The following is an 18,457-nucleotide window of genomic DNA, read 5'->3' as shown; positions in this document are numbered from 1 at the left end:
TATATATATATATATATAGTGTGTGTGTGTGTGTGAGTGTGTTTCCTTTCTGTAGCACAGATTCCCCAGAGAACTTGCCACTAATTCGAAACCCTTTTTTTGCATTTATCCCCTCATTCCAAAGACTGTGCTCTGATTCCTAGGCTAAAAACATTTAGAGTGGAGAAATAAATCAATGAGTACATTTAAAAAGTGTTCAGTCCTGGGATTCGTACCTCTTCTTTTTTTTATCCCACAACCAAGGCTACACCATTATTGCTTCTCCAGGGTTGGTTAGTGGCATATTCTACCACAGTGAGGTTTCAGGTGAGTCATTGTCACCCACAAAGCTTTTGGGTTCTGTCTCTTTTAGGTCCGACATGGAAACAGATGTGTTGCCCTAGAAAGATGTCCCTGCTTCCACAAAGGCAAAGAGTATGCCCAGGGAGAAACGGTGAAGATAGACTGTAACACATGGTAAGGTGTATTGTGAGGATAATGGAGCCAGGAGGATGGGAGAAAGGAACTTTAGGGAATGAAAATGAGTGGGGAGGGAGGAGGTAAGAAGAAATAGGAGGCATCATGGAGGAGCAACTGCAAAGAAGGCTAGTCAGTACATTCAAGGACTTCTCACCTTTGTATTGGGAATTTAGGCACATTCTCCCCTTCTCCCTGCCATGATTCAGATTTGTCATTGGTAAAATGGAAAGAATTTTGAGTGATTGTTAAGGAATACTTTTATCACCTATAAATGTCACAGAAACCTAGCCCAGTACATATACTCTGGCCCTCTCTCTTAGAGCCTGACCTGTTACACCACTTCTCAGGGTTCTAGAGGGGCACACTGAGATGCTGGACTCTTCTTCTCTATTGCTCTCACCCTGAGACCTCATTAGTTATGTTCATCCCCATTGTTAGGAAGGCCAGTGACTAGTATCCCAGTGCCATCCTAACACTGAACTTATGCTAATTTATTACTTACAAATCAACTTTACAAGGATGTTTACTTCAAAAGTTTGACAATAAACAATTTAAAAACATCTCTCCTAACAAATCCAGAATCTCGGGGTTGGGGGGGGGGAGCAGGCTTAAAACTTAGTTCAATTCCTAGTAACATTAGCATCCCTTCCAAAGATATCAATCTACTGGAATGAATTCTTGTCTCAGATATGGCTAGGCTAGATTCCCAAAGGTGAGCCCAAAGATTGCTCCTTGATCCTTGAGGGTACTGATGGCTGAGCTGACCACCTTTGGCCTGGATTCCAATGCCCAGATTTCTGTGGATCTCTCTCCCAATCTGTCTCTGCAAGGTCAGAGACTCCCCTCCCTTCACTGGGCATCAGGTGCAAAAGAATCCCCAAATCTTCCAGGAGCAAATGAAGCCCAAGAGGAAGTAGCCGAAGCTGAAGTCGGGCTAGCTTTTGAACGCATCCATGGCCAATCAATGAGCTTCCTCTCTTCCATGTGTTTAGCCAAACAGAACCAGCTACAAAATGTCTACACATGCTCCATAGTCTCTCTAGTGCATTTTCCTTACTCGTGATCATGATTCTTCCAGCATCCTCCATATGAAGAAGTTATATCAGCCAAGCAAGCTGATGGAGTCTGTGCATGTTCAAGACCCCCATTATCCCAGGCTTGGAAAGACCTCAAAAGGCATCTAGACTAATACTCCAAAGCTTTATTGTGATATGGAGACTCTCTAGGTCTTTGCTGGAGAAGTGCCAACCCTGATGGGTCTTCTCAATCTGTAAAGGCTTCAGGTGTGTCTGGACTGATGTGACCCTGGCCCAAAGATGTGCATAAGTTCAGAGAGGCCCATTGCCTGAGGGAAGGGCTCTGGAGGGTGAAGATACTTGGTGACCAGATTGCCTGCCAAAGTATGGGCTGAGGCTGCTCTTCTAGCATTGATGCAGAAATGATAGAGGAAGAAGTCATATATCCTTGAAGTACTGAAGAGTCATTGTCATCAGCGTTTGTGCATGTTTGATCTTCTGAGGATTGTCCTAAGAGTTATGATGTCCACAGGGAAATTAGAGGTCAAGGCAAGTTAAATGATTTGCTCAACAATGAACCATCAAGTTTATGACCAAACTGGGAACAGAACCCAGGTGTTCTGACTTCTAATCCTTTGTCCTTTTCCCTATTCTCTTTGACCTTCCGCCCCATAAGTACATGCTGAAAGGCCTTCCCTATGGAGTGCTCCAAGTTCTAGAAAGGGGCATTGAATGATTCCTTAGGAGAGCTATAGATCTTTTCCCTCTGAAGCTTCTCTCATCTCCAGTTGTATAGATTTCACTGTCAGCTTCTGAAGCATGTTAAGCTTCATTGGGGAGGCAGCCCAGAGGGGCTATGACTACAATTTGGAAGGGATTGTAGTTTTGCTTTTTTCTAGGTCTGAGGCCTTTCTGATATTCATTGAATTTACAGGGATTGGAGTCAGCTGAGAGAAATTATTTTGGGAAAGTTTTATATCAGAAGACAAATCACTTTGGATTTAAAGTTGTTGATACCATATCACTCGAGGGCTCAGTTCTCCCATCTGTAAAATGAGGAAGTTGAACTATTGGGCTTCTGATGTCTCTTCCATCTCTGGATCTAGAAGCCTATGAAGGTTCACACCCCATTTCCCTCAGAATAATCCCATTAGGTAGATTGTACAAGGAATTATTAGCCCCATTTTACAGATGAGGAAACTGAGGCTCCAAAAAGATTATTTGACTTACCTATGGCGTGTTGGAGAAGGAAATGGCAAATCACTCTAGTATCTCTGCCAAGAAAATCCCAAGTGGAGTGGTCATGAAGAGTCAGACACAACTGAAATGACTGAACAACTACCCCCAAATGATCATGTAGTTGGCAAATGTCAGAGGTGGGATTTGAACAAAGACCTTCCAACTCTAGGTTGAGCACATCTTCCACTCCATCCTACTGCTTTCCCCTACACAGTGGTTCCCAAACTTTTTTGGCCTACCTCCCCCTTTCCAGAAAAAATATTACTTAGCCCCCTGGAAATTAATTTTTTTTAAATTTTAATAGCAATTAATAGGAAAGATAAATGCACCTGTGGCCATCACCGCTTCCCTGGATTGCTGCAGCACCCACCAGGGGGCAGTGGCACCCACTTTGGGAATCACTGCCTTACATTATGCTGTCTCTGTTTTCTCTATTCTTCCAAGTGTGTGCCGGAATAGAAGATGGGATTGTACAGACGCGGTGTGTGATGCTACCTGCTCAGTGATTGGCATGGCCCACTACCTGACCTTTGATGGCCTCAAATACACGTTCCCAGGAAAATGTCAGTATGTGCTGGCACAGGTAAGAGTCAGGGGTGGTAAAGGAATATTTCTTTGTAGGTATGGATCAGGAGGTGGGTACTGCCTGTAATTTTGGGGCTTTTCATGTGGATTCCTGAGCTGCTTTCTGCAGAGAAAGATCCTATGGGTCCATTTTCTATCTCTCCTGATATGGATCCTTGATGAGAGGCAGTTTAGTGTGACAGAAATAATGTTCAACTTTCAGAAGACCTGGGTTTAAATTCTAGCTCTCATATCACCTATGTGAATATAGGCAAGCTGTTTAATCTATTTTTTAAGCCCTTAACTTCTCTCTTAGAATTGATACTGACCATTGGTACCAAGGCAGAAGAGTAGTAAAGGCTAGGCCACTGGGGTTAAGTGACCTACCCAGGGTCACACAGCTAGGAAGTATTGATTCTAGGACCTCCCAACTATACACTGAACCACATAGCTGTCCTGCAAGCTACTTAATCTTAATGAGTTTCTGTTTGCTCATTTGTAAAATGTGGATAATAAGGCTTATTATTGCAAGGAAGGGACACCAGATTGTGCTGAAACTTGCCTGGGAATGCTTTCCTTTTCCCTGGATGAATTGATACAATCCACCTTGAAGGCAGGGGGACAAATAAGATGGCCAAAGGAAATTGCTTCTATTGAGAAATATTTCCCAATACAGTATAATTCCGTGGGGGGTGGGGTAGAGAGGGAGATGTGAGAGCTGGAGAACAGAAAGGTTAATATTGCCCTATGAGGTGAGAAGAGCCCTAGAAGCCTTATCTAGAGAATGGAGGATTTATAACCTCTTCGTTCCTTGACTTTGACCTTGACATAAGTTCCTGAGATTCTTGGGTAACCAAGGATGTATGCTAGGCTTCACTATAACAAGGGTGAGATAATTTTTCCTTGAGAAGCTTTAAACAAATCTGGTCTCACTGCTTTTGTCCTTGGGAGTAATATTGGGAGTGATCAGGAGGAAGCATGACAGCTTAATCCCAGACTCAAAGATTGAAAGAGTTCAGAGCTAAGAGAGGTAGCCAGATTCTTCTAGATTCTGTGTTAATACGTACCTCTCAAAGGTGCCCTTTGGTAGGCATCATTAAAAAAAGCTACATGTAGTAGCTAAACAAAACATTTCACTCCTTTATTGCACCAGCTTGGGTTAATGATATATCTAGTAGCCTGGGGATCATACCAGAACATATTAAACCCATAACGTCTTTGCTGCTTCTCTGAACACATCTGTTACCATTGATGATGGCCTCTGAGTAACATGTATGAGAATCTTCACACACATGCTCAGAGGAAGGGAAGAGGTGGAACCCGAGAGGGAGACGGACACTTTAAGTCAACGTAATGACCTTGTCTCAAATTCTCATTCCAGTATTTACTATGTGCCTGGACAAGTCATTCAACTTTTCTTCTTCTCAGTTTCCTCTTAAATGAATCTCATAGTGTTGTTTTTAGGGAGGTGCTTTGCAAACCCTACAAGCCACCAAAAACTTGAGCTCTTCTTGTTCCCATGCTTTCTAGGACCATTGTGGTGACAACCCTGGAACCTTTCGGATCCTGGTGGAGAATGAAGACTGCAGTTTCTCCTCAATGAGGTGCAGTAAACGGGTGACCATTCTGTTTGAGGAAGGAGAGATTGAGCTGTTTGATGGAGAGGTAAGTACCAGCTGCTTTCCTTTCTACTTTGATTTGTTTTTAATCTTTTCCTCTTTTATCATAGTTGAATGGAAAGTGGCTTTGGAGTCAGAAGACCTTCATTCAAATCCCACCTCTGACACTACTTATGTGACCTTTGGAAATCATTTAGCATTATTTGTAAATTGAGGCATTGGGCCAAATGAACTCAGAGGTCCTTTTAAGCTCAAGATCTAGGATCCCAAAAAACATTTATTCATGATTATTTTTACTTATTCATTATTATTACTAATCAGTGTGTAGTTTTCTTTGCTAAATACTGAACAACAGGGATTTCATTAGCCCAGTTCCAGGCCCTTGTTTGCTACTAGATTATTATGTTATTAGTTTTGGGCATATTAATTTGGTTAGCGTATAGTGGTGCTAATAGAACAAAGGTCAAGTGTTCAAATTTTCCAAGAGAGGGAAGGAATAAGCATTTTGATAGTACCTACTATGGGCTAGGCATTGTGCTAATAAGCCCTTTTATCTCATTTGAGCCTCACCATAACACTGCGAGGTAGATGCTAATATCTTTTCCTTATAATTGAGGAAACTGAGGTAAGCAGAGGGTTTAGTAATTTGCCTGGGATCACATAGCTAAGAAGGCTAGATTTGAACTCAGGTCTGCCTGACTCCAGACTCAGCTTTATTGACTGCTTACTTTCTATTTGATCTATGACCACAGAAAGCCCTAACCAAGATCTGTCTTTTTTCAAATGAGTAACATTAGTCCATTTTATCTTTGCCAAGAAAACCCCAAATGGGATTATAAAGAGTCAGACATGCCTGAAAAATGACTAAACAGCACACTGAGGCTGACCCCTCAATTGTTTTTTTCACAACTTTGATATTATTAAGATTATTGTCATTTCCCCCCTTGTTTTGTGAATGTGGTACATATGACATGGACAGTCATTGTTCTGAGGGGCAAAGGACTAATGATTTTGAGGAAGAAACAGTTGATTCTTTGAAACTTTGACTGGAAGGACTTTGGAAAAGAACATGATATCCTCATCTCACTCAGTCTCTTCTCTGTTTCCCTCTTCAGGTGAATGTGAAAAAGCCTTTGAAAGATGAAACTCATTTTGAGGTGGTGGAGTCAGGACGTTATTACATCCTATTATTAGGCAAAGGGATCTCCCTTATGTGGGATAGGAACATGGGAATTTCTGTTATCTTGAAACAAACATACCAGGTAGGTGATTTTCTCTTTTCTGTCATTGCTATTTCCTATTTTTTAAAAATTATTCATCTGTCCTTCCTTGATTATGGACATATGGTCCACTCACATGAATAGAATTACTCAATCAGAGTTGGAAAAGAATACCAATTAAAAAGACCTCCTATATCATTTCTATCAGGTGTTTGAACCTTTCTGATGATGAAGAAGCTCACTTTTTCATGGGACAACCCATTCCATTTTGGGACAGTTCCAACTGTGAGAAAGTTCTACTTAAAATTCAAGTATAATCTGTTTCTCTGTAATTTTGACTAATTGACCTAGCTTTGTTTTTTACAGAAATGAATTGACTCCATTATCTATTTGATAGCCTTTGAATATCTTAGAGTTATAGAATATTCTCTTTTCTAGGTTAAAGATCCTCTTTTCTTCCAACTCAATCTCATATGACATAGCTTTGAGACTCCTTGCTTATGCCGTAGTTTGTCCATGTTCCCTCTAAAATGTGGAGCTCAGAAATGAATGGAGTGTGGACAGGCCAGGGCATAGAGCACAGAGGGAGTACCATTTCCCTAGTTTCCAGTTACTTCTCCTAAATCAGCAAATGAAAACTCAATTATAAAGCATTGTTGCTTTTGAACAAGCCCCTTTCTTGCTCTCCTCCTTGGTCACTCAATAGACCAGCCAGCCCATTTACCTTTTCAATACACATGTGAAGTGTCTGACTGGAGACTTCCTGATCTAGGATGGACCAGATCTAGCTCTGTCTCATATGTTTTAGGAACCTGCCCAAGGCATCTCTCTTTAGTAAGACAGATGCTGAGGACTAGTGGAAAACCAATGGAATGTCCAGTCATGAGACCCATGTTGAAAACCTTGCAGGACTTTGGAGAAATCATCTCATCTTTCTAAACCTTGGACTCTTCACCATTAGTCAGGCAGTCAGCAAACTTTTATTAGGTGCCTACTATGTGCTAGACATTGGGTTAAGCTCTGGGGATACAAGGGCAAATAACAATAAAAAGAATCCCTGCCCTCAAGGAGTTTACAGTTTAGTAGGGGAAGACCACCCATAAAAGACACTTGAAAAGCAGGGCGTAAGGAAGAATTTGGAGGAAGGTCCTGGGTGGATGGGGGACATAATGGAGAAATCCAAGATGGAGAGCATTATAACTGGCAATAAATGGGAAGAAGACTCTGTCAAGCCCCTTCCTTAAGTAGGAGTCCTAGAACCCATGGACCTGTCCTTCAGTCAGAGAGTTCATTGGGAGGAGTTGAACATGGTTATGAGACGAGAGCTCCAGGCATGGATGGGTTTTGCTGGGAGATGTAGAAAGGCAGTTTTCTGGCAGTAATAGTCTGTAGATAAATGATCTTACTTTTCCAGTCTTTATAATGGGGTTCACCTAAGAGAGGGAGAACTCTGGGTGAATAAGACTTAACTCATTGGTTCCTAGATTTCTGCTTTCTGTTGCCTCACAGAACTACTCAACATCTCCAGCTTGCCTCATTGGAAAGCCCTTTCCCTCAAAGTCAGAGTCCTTATCTTGTTAACTCTTGTTTTGCAAGGAAAGAGTGTGTGGTCTGTGTGGGAATTTTGATGGCAACCAAAACAATGACTTCACCAGCAGCAGCCTGCAGCTGGAGATGGGCCCAGTGGACTTTGGGAATTCTTGGAAAGTGAACCCACAGTGTGCTGACACCACTGAAGTGAGTAGCACTTATTTTTGTTGGCTGAGCTCAGGGGAGCCTGGTTCTTTTGACTTTTTCTTCGTCCCTCATTTTCATCTTGAGGATAGAAGGTGGGATGTGAATAGGAGGAGATTGATGTGGTGGCAGAAGGTGCAGAAACAGACCTATTCCTCCAGTCTGGACTGAGCTCAACCAGTTTTCTTAATGTCTTCTTCCTCAATGTCCCCCAGGTATTACTGGATGGTGCCCCTGCCACTTGTCGTAACAATGTCATGAAACAGACAATGGTGGACTCTTCATGTAGGATCTTGACTAGCGACACCTTCCGAGAGTGCAATAAATTGGTAAGTACCTGGGGAAGGTAACTTAAGGCAGAGAAACTATAGGGGTGGGCAATGAGCTGAATACTTCAAGGTGGGGAGTTCAGATCCTGATTTCTGCCCTTAAAATATCCTATATATCTTGGGTCAGTTTCCTTCCTCAGTCAGTCTCTCAGTTTTCTCCACATGGGAATAAAAAGAATAGTAGACACATTCTTTCTGAGATGAGCTAACCCATTCATGAAGAAAGAGAAGGATAGTTAACAGGAAGATTTTGTTGTTCGTTAATTGCTTGGTTCTCACTTTTTTAGTCAAATCTAGGCTTTTCCTGTGGAAACAGACCAAAATTTCAGGATTTAAATCTTTTCCTTCCATTCTCAGGAGAAAAATGCCATTCCTTTTGCTCTCTTTGTTCTTTCCCTTCCCAAATCTCTTCAGTCTCTAATTATCTTCCCCGTAATGCCTATCAAGTCTATTCTGAACCAGGTTTCTACTTATTTTAAGAAGTGCCACAGAATTCTCAAAACAAAGTTAATTGAAATAATTTAATTTCCCTTTTAAGTATTATTCTTTTTATTGTGTGGAAGCCTGGATGAAAGAGTGAATGTCCTAGTGACTAGGGTTCTGGGGATGGAGTCAGGAAGACCTGAGCTCAAATGCTACCTCAAATTCTTACTAGTAATTGTGTGACCCTGGGCAAGTTACTTAAAAAAAACACTCTCTTTGCCTCAGTTTCCTTCTCTGTAACATTACTTACATCCTAGGTTTGTTGTGAGGATCAAATTAATAACATATATGAAATGCTTTGTTAACTTTCAAACTATATAAATGCTAGTTATGACTTTGATATTAATCCCCAATTTTTTTGTCTCCATTATTCTCCTCTATCCCTGGAGAAGTCTTAATGAACTATGAGATTTTAATTGGTTCTCTGGTTTACAGAAAGCTCTGCTTTTTGATTAGAATTGGAGAAGGGAGTGGATGGAAGGGTATGAATGGGGGTTGAAAGAATACAGGACTGTTCTAGGACTATAACTGCTATATCAATCCATCCATATCATCTACTTGAAACATCTGGATGGGCTCATGGCCCAGTGAATCCCAGTGAATCTTCATTGTAAAGGCTTGTATCATCATAGATAGAAATCAGAGGGATCTTTCTGAGATAGAGGTGTTTGGACCATTGTTATAGGGAATTATTGGTGGGGAAACTACCTATTTAAGGTGTCATCTGCTCTGAAAATTAGCATCTTACAGCAGGCATTTGTAAGCTAATTTTTTATCACAGACCCCTTTGACAGTCTAGAGAAGCTTATGGATGTCTTCTCAGAATGTTGTATAAAATAAAACATAAGATTACAAAAAAGCCCAATTAGATTGAAATACAATTATCAAAATCTTTTTTAAACATGAGTTCATGGATTTCAGGTTAATAATTATTTTATTTAAGTTCAAGTCTTGACTTTCCTGAGTCTCAGTTTCTTCATCTTTGAAGTGGGGATGTTGTGAGGTAGGGATTTTGTAAATTATAAAGAGATATAGAAATATGAACTATTAATATTAATAATAACAACCTGGTTCTAATCTTATGACCTGGACCTATAATTCTTGATCACTGGACCATGAAGACATTCTTGGTGTATTTTGATATTCTATACTTCCTTGATACCTCTGTCAGTTTTAAAATCAGGAAGGTATGCCAGGCTTGGAGTTGAAAGGACATGGGTTCCAATCTGGCCTCAGACACTTTCTAGTTGTGTGACTCTGGGAAAGTCACTGAACCCCAACTTATGTAGCCCTTACCATTTTTTTTTGGCGTGGCATTGATACCTAATTGATTCTAAGACAGAAGGTAAGAGATTTTTTTTTAAATAAGAAAATCAGAAAGGTAAAGGAAAAGAATAACTCTGGGGGAGAGGGGAAAGAGGATTGCTAGTTTGTATATATGTATGTAAACATAGATAAAATGTGCTTGGGTATGGATCTGGATCAGCAGATACATGGATGTGCAAGGAGAATGTTCTTCTGGTGTTTCAGGGTCAGAACATTTGAGAAATACTGCTTGAATCAACACTATCTCCCAGAATCAAAAATAAGCCAGGAATTCTTTGCATAGTCACTAGTCATTGTTCCCACCAAGGCCACAGGGTAGAGCCATAGGTCATGCTTCTCTACTGCACCCCACTCAGTACAGTCATTTGATATCTTCCATAGGTGGACCCAGAGCCATACCTGGATATTTGCATATATGACACCTGTTCCTGTGAATCCATTGGGGATTGTGCCTGCTTTTGTGACGCTATTGCTGCCTATGCCCATGTGTGTGCCCAGCATGGTACAGTGGTGAACTGGAGGACCGACACATTGTGTCGTAAGTCATGAAGTCCATCATGGCATTACCCAGTGTATGATGTTCTCATGCCTCTTTTTGCTCTAATCCATCCAGCCCAAGAGAATGTCCGAGGCTGAGAGGTGGAAGGGCTTGTTTGTGGAAGAACCAGGAGAGCAGTGTCACTCAAATGAAGAATATGTGTTGGGGAGTAAGGTGTAAGAAGACTGGAGACATAGAAGGGTCTATGGTTATGAAGGGCTTAGAATGCCAAACAGTATTTTATATTTGCTCTTGGATGTGATTAGGAGCCACTGGAGTTAACTGAGTAGGAGAGAGACATAATGGAACTGCATTTTAGGAAAATCACGTTAGTGACTTAAAATGGAGGATGGATCAGAGTGGAGAGAGACGTGCAGCAGGCAGACCTACCAGCAGGCTTTTTTCAGTAGTCCAAGGATGAGACAATGAGGAACTACACTAGAAGGAGATCAGTGTCAGAGGAGAGAAGGGGGAATATTCAAGAGATGTTGCAAAGATGAAACAGATAGACCTTGGCAATATTTTAATGTATTTTTTTAAACCCTTGTACTTTGGTGTATTTTCTCATAGGTGGAAGATTGGTAAGGGTGGGCAATGGGGGTCAAGTGACTTGCCCAGGGTCACACAGCTGGGAAGTGGCTGAGGCCGGGTTTGAACTTAGGACCTCCTGTCTCTAGGCCTGACTCTCACTCCACTGAGCTACCCAGCTGCCCCCACCTTGGCAATATTTTAGATAGAGATAAGAGATAGTGAAGAATCCAGGATGAATCCTAGAGTGTGAGCCTGAGGGACTGGGAGGATGAGGTTGCCCTCCACAATAATAGGGAAGATAAGCAGCCAAGAGGATTTATGAGAAAGAGAATGAGCTCTTCTTTGGATCTATTGAGTTTCAGATGTCCACTGGACATCCAGTTCAAGGTGTTTGAAAAGTAGTTGGAGACCTGAGATTGGAAGTCAGCAGACAGGTTAGGGTAAGATAGGTATAGATCTGAGAATCGTCAGCATAAAGATAATGGAAGTTGATGCAATCACCAAGTCATCAAGTGTTATAGAGGGGGAAGAGACAAGGGTCCAGGACAGATCCCATAGGGATGCCTGTGGTTAGAGGGTGTGATATGGAAAGAGGGTCCAGCAAATGAGACAGAGAAGGAGAGTCACATAGAAAGGACACCTGGGAGAGAGGATTAGAGCAATTTTTTTCTGGTCGTGATTCAGACCAAATTTACTTTATGAACAACTTCTATTGCCTTTGGGGACCCAAAGAGATGAAATGTCACCACAAAACATCTCTGCCAGCATTAGTGATTTCCAATACTCTGTAAAAGATCCAGAGAATTTTTGGGCTGTAATATCCAGAGTGACATCATTTACTAACAATAGAGCAATCACAGTTACCGTCATCTCTCCCATCCTGGTTATTGCTGTCATCAACACCAACAACTCTTAACCACCACCCCTACCTCTCCTTTCCTCACTCATTCCCATCACTCTTTGGCTTCTTTACTGATCATATTTGTGGATTTCTTTTCTTTTAAACAGCACAAAGTTGTGAGGAGAAGAATCAACATGAAAATGGGCATGAGTGTGAATGGCGTTATAATAGTTGTGCTTCTGCCTGTCCCATCACATGCCAGCACCCTGAGCCACTCTCATGCCCAGTGCAGTGTGTGGAAGGATGCCATATACACTGCCCTCCAGGTAACTACTCCCACGTGGTCATGAAATTCCCTGGAGATTTAATCTCTGAACAAGTCATAGACTTTAAAAGGATGGGGTTGCAAGGTGGGCTAACCTTGTCTGGCCTGATTTCCCTGGGACTACTTTTTTTGCCAAGGAATCTAAATACGGCAGGCTGGATCTCATGACCTGATATTAAATATTCTCAGTGGCTCTTCTCTTCTTGTTCTACCCTATAACATCAGGAACTCTAATTTAGAATTAAAGAAACTGGGTTCAAATTCTTTCTGACGCTTACTTACCTGTGTGACCTTGGGAAAGTTATTTAAAATCTTCTTATATTGTATAACCCAGTGAAATTGCTTGTTAACTCTGGGAAGAGGGGAGGGAGACAATAAGAATCATGTAACCATGTGAAAAAATTAAATTAAATAAAAATAATCTTCATATATCCAATGAGGAATAGAAAGATGGCCTCTCAGTTCCCTTCCACGTTCAATTGATTATCCTGGGCTCTTTTTCATATAAATTTAGTTCTATAAAGTTAATAACAAATATTAAAATCATTTCAGTAAAAACTTAGAGTAGGTTTGGGGTTCTATGGTTCACTTGCCCATACTTTGCCTTATATTCTCACCTTATGTTTATGTAGCATCATTCTTCTGAAGAATTATAAGAATTTGCAGATAGAATTTTATTTATCCTTAGGAACAAGATTGGCTAGAGTGGACTTAGCTCTCTCTGTTTTTCAGAAGGGAAAACAAAGGCACCAAGAAGTAAGGCAGATAAGCCCCAGTAGACTCAGCTAATTATCGGAAGAGGCAAGAATAGACCCCTGAGTTTGAGTTTGTGATTTGTCCTTGTAACTTGAAGCAGTTTACATTGGGCACAACAGAAGCCTCAGCTCCTAATGAACTGATTGGTGTATTGGGCAGGGAAGATCCTGGATGAACTGTTACAGACATGCATTGACCCCATGGAGTGCCCTGTGTGTGAGCTGGAGGGTCGCCGCTTTTCTCAAGGAAAGAGAGTCTTCTTGAACAAGGATGATCCCACACTCTGCAAACTCTGGTAAAATAGCGTAATAGTTAATATAAATACTTGTATTGAGAATGTAATAGTTAATATTTAAACTAGTATGGGTAATGGGTAAATCTAAATCTTGTATATTAAACTGGTGTGAATAAAATTTTTCTGACTGCATTGATATTGAGTATTGATAGCTTTGATTCCCCAGCTGTATTGATAATGTTAAAGCTTTAAGGGCCAAGTTGTTTTAGACGGTGGATGAACTGGCTGGAGGAAATCTAATACAACTAATTTATTTTCTTCTCACAAAATGCAGGGAGAGGAAAATAAGAAGTATGAAACAAGAGTTAGGAAATCTATTAATACCTTAAAACTAATAAATTCTAAATAACCAACCCCAAATCTACTCTGCAAGGAGTGTCTTCTTGCCTGTAAACAGGCCTCCTTAAACTACTCTTACTGTCTAAGAATGAATTCTAACTTACTAGTCTATTCTAAAACTATGAACTTAAAATATATGAACTCTTTAAATATATATGTATATCTACATATATATTATATAAACTTCAGGGTTTGAATCCTTTTCTCTGTGTTCACTCAAACATCCAACTGTCAGTGACCAGTTTTCAGAGAGCTTAGCTCTCTACTGCTCTCTGCTGTTTGCTTTAGAGAATAGGCCTCAAATCCAAGTTTCCTTCTTCCACATCCTAAATCTCTTTCTTCTTTCACTTCAACTATCACCAACAGTCATGACCAAGCTGAAATCAGCCACCTCTGTTCTCTTAGACAGCCAGAGAAACAGAAGCTCTTCAGCTTCCCTGAGGTGAAGCGGGAATAAGTCTTCAGTAACACTCTTTCTTTCAGTTCTTTATAAATATCCAATCTTCAAGTAAACTCACTCAAATCATAAACAAATCTTCCTTGCTGACCCAGAAGTCACCCAGCCACCCGCTCTTGGAGAGGATGTCCAAGACACAAGTCCAGAGTTCTGTAACTGCCTCCCTTTATGCCAGTCTTTTAAAGAACCCACAGCAAGCTAAACTCTGCCCCTGGCTTAAAGGGTGCAGGGCAAAATTACAAAATCCTTTTTCTGGTCTACATCCCTGATCCTAATTAGACTAAATAACCAATTAATAACACATTATAATCAACAGTAGATACATGTTAGACAAGGTAACAAACTCTTTTAAAAATGTATTTTTAATTATTTCATTAAACATTTCTCAATTACATTAAAATTTTTTAAAATACTCATTAAAAAATTTTCATTTTCAAATTGTCTCTTTCCCTATCTCCCCCCTACCCACTGAGAAGGAAAGCAATATGATATCAAAACATGCAAAACACATTTTCATATTAGCCGTGTTGCAAAAAACAACATAAAAAAAGCAAGAAAAATAAACAAAGTGAGAAAAGCATGTTCTAGTCTGTATTCAAAGTTCATCAGTTCTCTTTCTGGAGGTGGATATTATTTTTCATTATGGAAAGTAACAAACCCTTGACATTTTACTTGGGGTGCAGATAATTGGCTCTCATTTATACTTGGAGAGAATACAAGGTTTTGATTACATATAATCATATAATCTGGCATAATCAGGCAGCTAGGTGGCAAAGTAGATAGAGTGCTAGACCTGTCAGGAAAACCTGAGTTCAAGTCCAGACTCATACATTTACAAATTACTTGACCCTGGGCCAGTCACTTAATTCCTGTATGCCTCAGTTCCCTCATCTATGAAATGGGGATAATAATGATACCTACTCCCCATGGTTGTTATGTGGATCAAAGGAGATAATAATTTCTTAATTTTTTTTTAAATTTAGACAGAATTGCCTTCTGTCTTAGAATCAATACCATGTATTAGTTACAAGGCAGAAGAGGGGTAAGGAGTAGGGGGTTAAGTGATTTGTCCTGGGCTACACAGCTGGGAAATATCTGAGGTCACACTTGAACCCAGGACCGTCCACCTCTATCTCTGGCTCTTAGACCTCCAAGCCACACAGCTGCCCCCAAGATAATAATTATAAAATACCTGGCACATAGTAGGCCCTATATAAATGTTAGTTGCTATTAGTAGTATTATTACATAAAATGAGTCTTTGCAATTGCGTGGATTCAAATATACTAGATGATGTCAGTAGAGGAAATTTCCGAATTTTGCTCCCTAGTAAATTTTGGAAAACCAAAGTCTATCCTGTCCCCACCTTCTGTGGACCTAGGAAGGTTTTGATAGAACAACGAGTGAATACAGGGGGTCGATTTGACAGTGTAGGGGAAAGAGTCCTGAATGTGGAGTCAGGAACGCTAGGTTTGAGTCCTGGTTTTGAGTCTTACTAGCTGTATGACCTCGTGTAGGTAACTTCACATTTTTACACATCAGTTTTCGTAACTGTAAAATGGGAATAATAATATTTGCACTACTGACCAAGATCATCCCACAGAAAGTGTACTTTGTAAGCTTTAAACACTATAGCAATGTGAGAGCTCTTATGTCCAAAGGATGTCATTTCTGGACAAGGGGAAGGATTTTTATGAATATCAGACTTTTTCTGGGAATGAGCATATAGAGAGAAGGAAGGGGGAACTCCTGCTTCCTTAAGAAGACCTTGGGTGGTCCTGGGTTCAAATATGGCCTCAGACGCTTCCCAGCTGTGTGACCCTGGGCAAGTCACTTGACCCCCATTGCTTACCCTTACCACCCTTCTGCCTTGGAGCCAATACACAGTATTGACGCCAAGACAGAAGGTAAGGGCTTTAAAAAAAAAAAAAAAAAAAAGAAGACCTTGGGTGGAGGGGTCAGTCCTGGGCACAAAAAGCAATTCATGCCACTAGAAATTCAGAGACTAACTCTTATGTACAGTGACCCCTGGTCCTAACCCCTCTGCAATGTCTCCCTCCCCTGGCTTCCTATCCCAGGGCACAGTGCACTTTTCTATGGTGAGATCTGAGTTTGCTGACGCCATTTTCAAAGTAACCCAACATATATTAAAATGTCAATACATTCAGCACTCCCTGATATTGATTGGCTCTTCCGAGAACTTAACCCTCTGGGGTGAGGTGGGGGTGTGCTCTGGCCACAGCTACCAGAGCCAGATCCTGCCCCCACCATCTGTAAAAACAAGAGCAAATGTTGCCCAGGGTGATTTTTTAAAGCAAAGACCTGGAGGAAACAGGAAACTAGAAAGTATGTCACTCACGTAATGTTAACTCAAGGATTAAAGCAATAAATCCTATAGACTCTGAGCCCATGGAAAGGAGGAACTAACTTCCTAATGAATCTCTGCCCCACTTTCCTTCCATGATTAAGTTGAAACTGATGGAAACTAAAGAATGGAGGCTGGATTAGGGATGTCAAGAAATAAAGGCGTTGGAACTAGACATATCCCTCATCTCCTCTGCAAACGGGGAGAGGATTGTTAATAGAAGTTTTAATTTTACTTCTAGTAAGGATTTGGATGGACTCTCCAAAGCTGACTGGGGAAATCATTCATGGTAGTGTTTCCGGGGGCTTAGGATGCTGATCATTGGAAAAGTATAGACCCCTTTATTTCTGAGGTCACTTGGGGAATTGCTTAATTAGTATATAGCATAGTCCTACCCAGCCTATGGCAATTTAAGGTGACAAAAAGTGATAACTGGATAGAATAATAGTGCTTGGAGTTTAATCATCTAGTCAAAGGGTTCCTGAGGAGCTAAGTGACACAGTGGACAAAGTGATGACCTGGAAGGAGAAAAACTCATCTTCCTTAGTTCAAATTTGACCTTAGATACTAGCTTTATGACCCTGAGGAAGTGATTTAATCCTTGTTGCCTCTGTTTCCTCATCTGTAAAATGAGCCGGAGAAGGAAATGGCAAACCACTCAAACATCAGAGCCCAATGGGCATGAAGAGTGGGATGTGACTGAAAATGACTGGACAACAACAATAACAAATAATTGGTTTAGAGGAAAAAGAGAATGCTTCATTTTCTTCTTTCATTCTTATTTCTGGGAAGAATCCATTTTTGACACTAAATTTTGTCACATTACAACTTTTATAACAAAAATTCAGTAAAAAAGAAACAAACTCAGCAATTGGATGTCCACTTATATTATTAGAGACCAATGACATTTTCCTTTAGCTTTATTTTCTCCTTTGTGTCCAACATATACTTAATAGCATATATCTATACAATGTTATAGCTTACATAATATTTTCTTGTACATTCGTCCCTCTTAAGATCTTTTCCAAAGGATCAGGACAGTTTTCATTATTCAGTTAGTTAAATTAAAATGTATCAATTACAAGAAAGATAACAAAAAGGTTATGTGTATTTTGCCTCAGGCCATCTGGGTAGTCAGCAGCAGAGCCGGAACTTCTGGCTCTCCCTCAGGTGTTTTCTGCTACTCTGCCTCTATGGTATAAACCCTGATGAATTAATGCTTTCTCTGAATTTGTAGGATTTTTCCTTAAAATAAGAAGAATTGTTGTGGATTTCCTACTCCTTTTCATTCCTCTTTGGTGGTGAATGACTCTCCAAATGAGTCACATTACTTTTGTGGTAAACCAACACTCAGCTAGGAAAATGAAAAGACATTCCCCCAAAACTAACATATGCCCACAAGACTTATTGAAGGTATTCTTTACAGACAGTTTAGATCTCAAGAGGACTGGCACAAAATGGAGGAAGTCTCCCGAATCTCCAAAGGGCCAGAGCAGGTAGCAACTCCAAAGATAGATTTCTGGTGATCCCCTTTTGTACAGGAAAGGCCCCCTTTGCATCATTTTAGCTTTTCTTGATTTCCAGGGAATTCTGGGGTAAAGATAGTGACTCATGGGAAAAGAATAGTTCACTGTGCTCCCTGATTTATGATTTGGGATCTTTGAGAATTATAACTAGTTGGTGGGGTAAAGAAAGGAGGGTAGAAAAAGCAAATGCAAGAGAGTCTGACAACTTCTTCCTCTAGATCCCATTGCTGACTTCATGCCTGTTCTTAAAGAGTAGAGGCTTACTATTATTCCTCTGTGTTGACTCTGGGAAGCTTTCCCAGAATCTGGGAACCCATCTCTTAATACAGGTGGCTGGTCATTAGTCCATAAAAGGCCTTCTGACAGAACACAGAGCAGAGGTACCATTAAGTTTGCTCATGGCTTTAACTTTTTTTTTTTTTTTTAATTTTTTTTTACATTTATTAATATTCATTTTTAACATGGTTACATGATTCATGCTCCTCCTTTCCCCTTCA

At 40.5% G+C, this 18,457-nt stretch overlaps 1 protein-coding gene across 1 annotated transcript in view; it reads left to right on the top strand.

Annotated features, from left to right (window-relative positions):
* The window catches only part of VWF (von Willebrand factor), a 211,659-nt gene that overhangs the window by 117,651 nt on the left and 75,551 nt on the right, over window positions 1–18,457 (top strand). The window contains exons 18-26 of the mRNA XM_044677836.1: window positions 353–456; window positions 3,159–3,297; window positions 4,809–4,943; window positions 6,013–6,159; window positions 7,714–7,854; window positions 8,067–8,180; window positions 10,371–10,527; window positions 12,067–12,225; window positions 13,140–13,275. Of these exons, the coding sequence (XP_044533771.1) occupies window positions 353–456; window positions 3,159–3,297; window positions 4,809–4,943; window positions 6,013–6,159; window positions 7,714–7,854; window positions 8,067–8,180; window positions 10,371–10,527; window positions 12,067–12,225; window positions 13,140–13,275 (1,232 nt within the window). The remainder of the gene's footprint in view (window positions 1–352; window positions 457–3,158; window positions 3,298–4,808; window positions 4,944–6,012; window positions 6,160–7,713; window positions 7,855–8,066; window positions 8,181–10,370; window positions 10,528–12,066; window positions 12,226–13,139; window positions 13,276–18,457) is intronic.

This window comes from Gracilinanus agilis, chromosome 5, assembly GCF_016433145.1.
Source record: "Gracilinanus agilis isolate LMUSP501 chromosome 5, AgileGrace, whole genome shotgun sequence".
NCBI lineage: Eukaryota > Metazoa > Chordata > Mammalia > Didelphimorphia > Didelphidae > Gracilinanus > Gracilinanus agilis.
The sequence above is the reverse complement of the archived record's forward strand: the minus strand, read 5'-3'. Positions and strand labels throughout refer to the sequence as shown.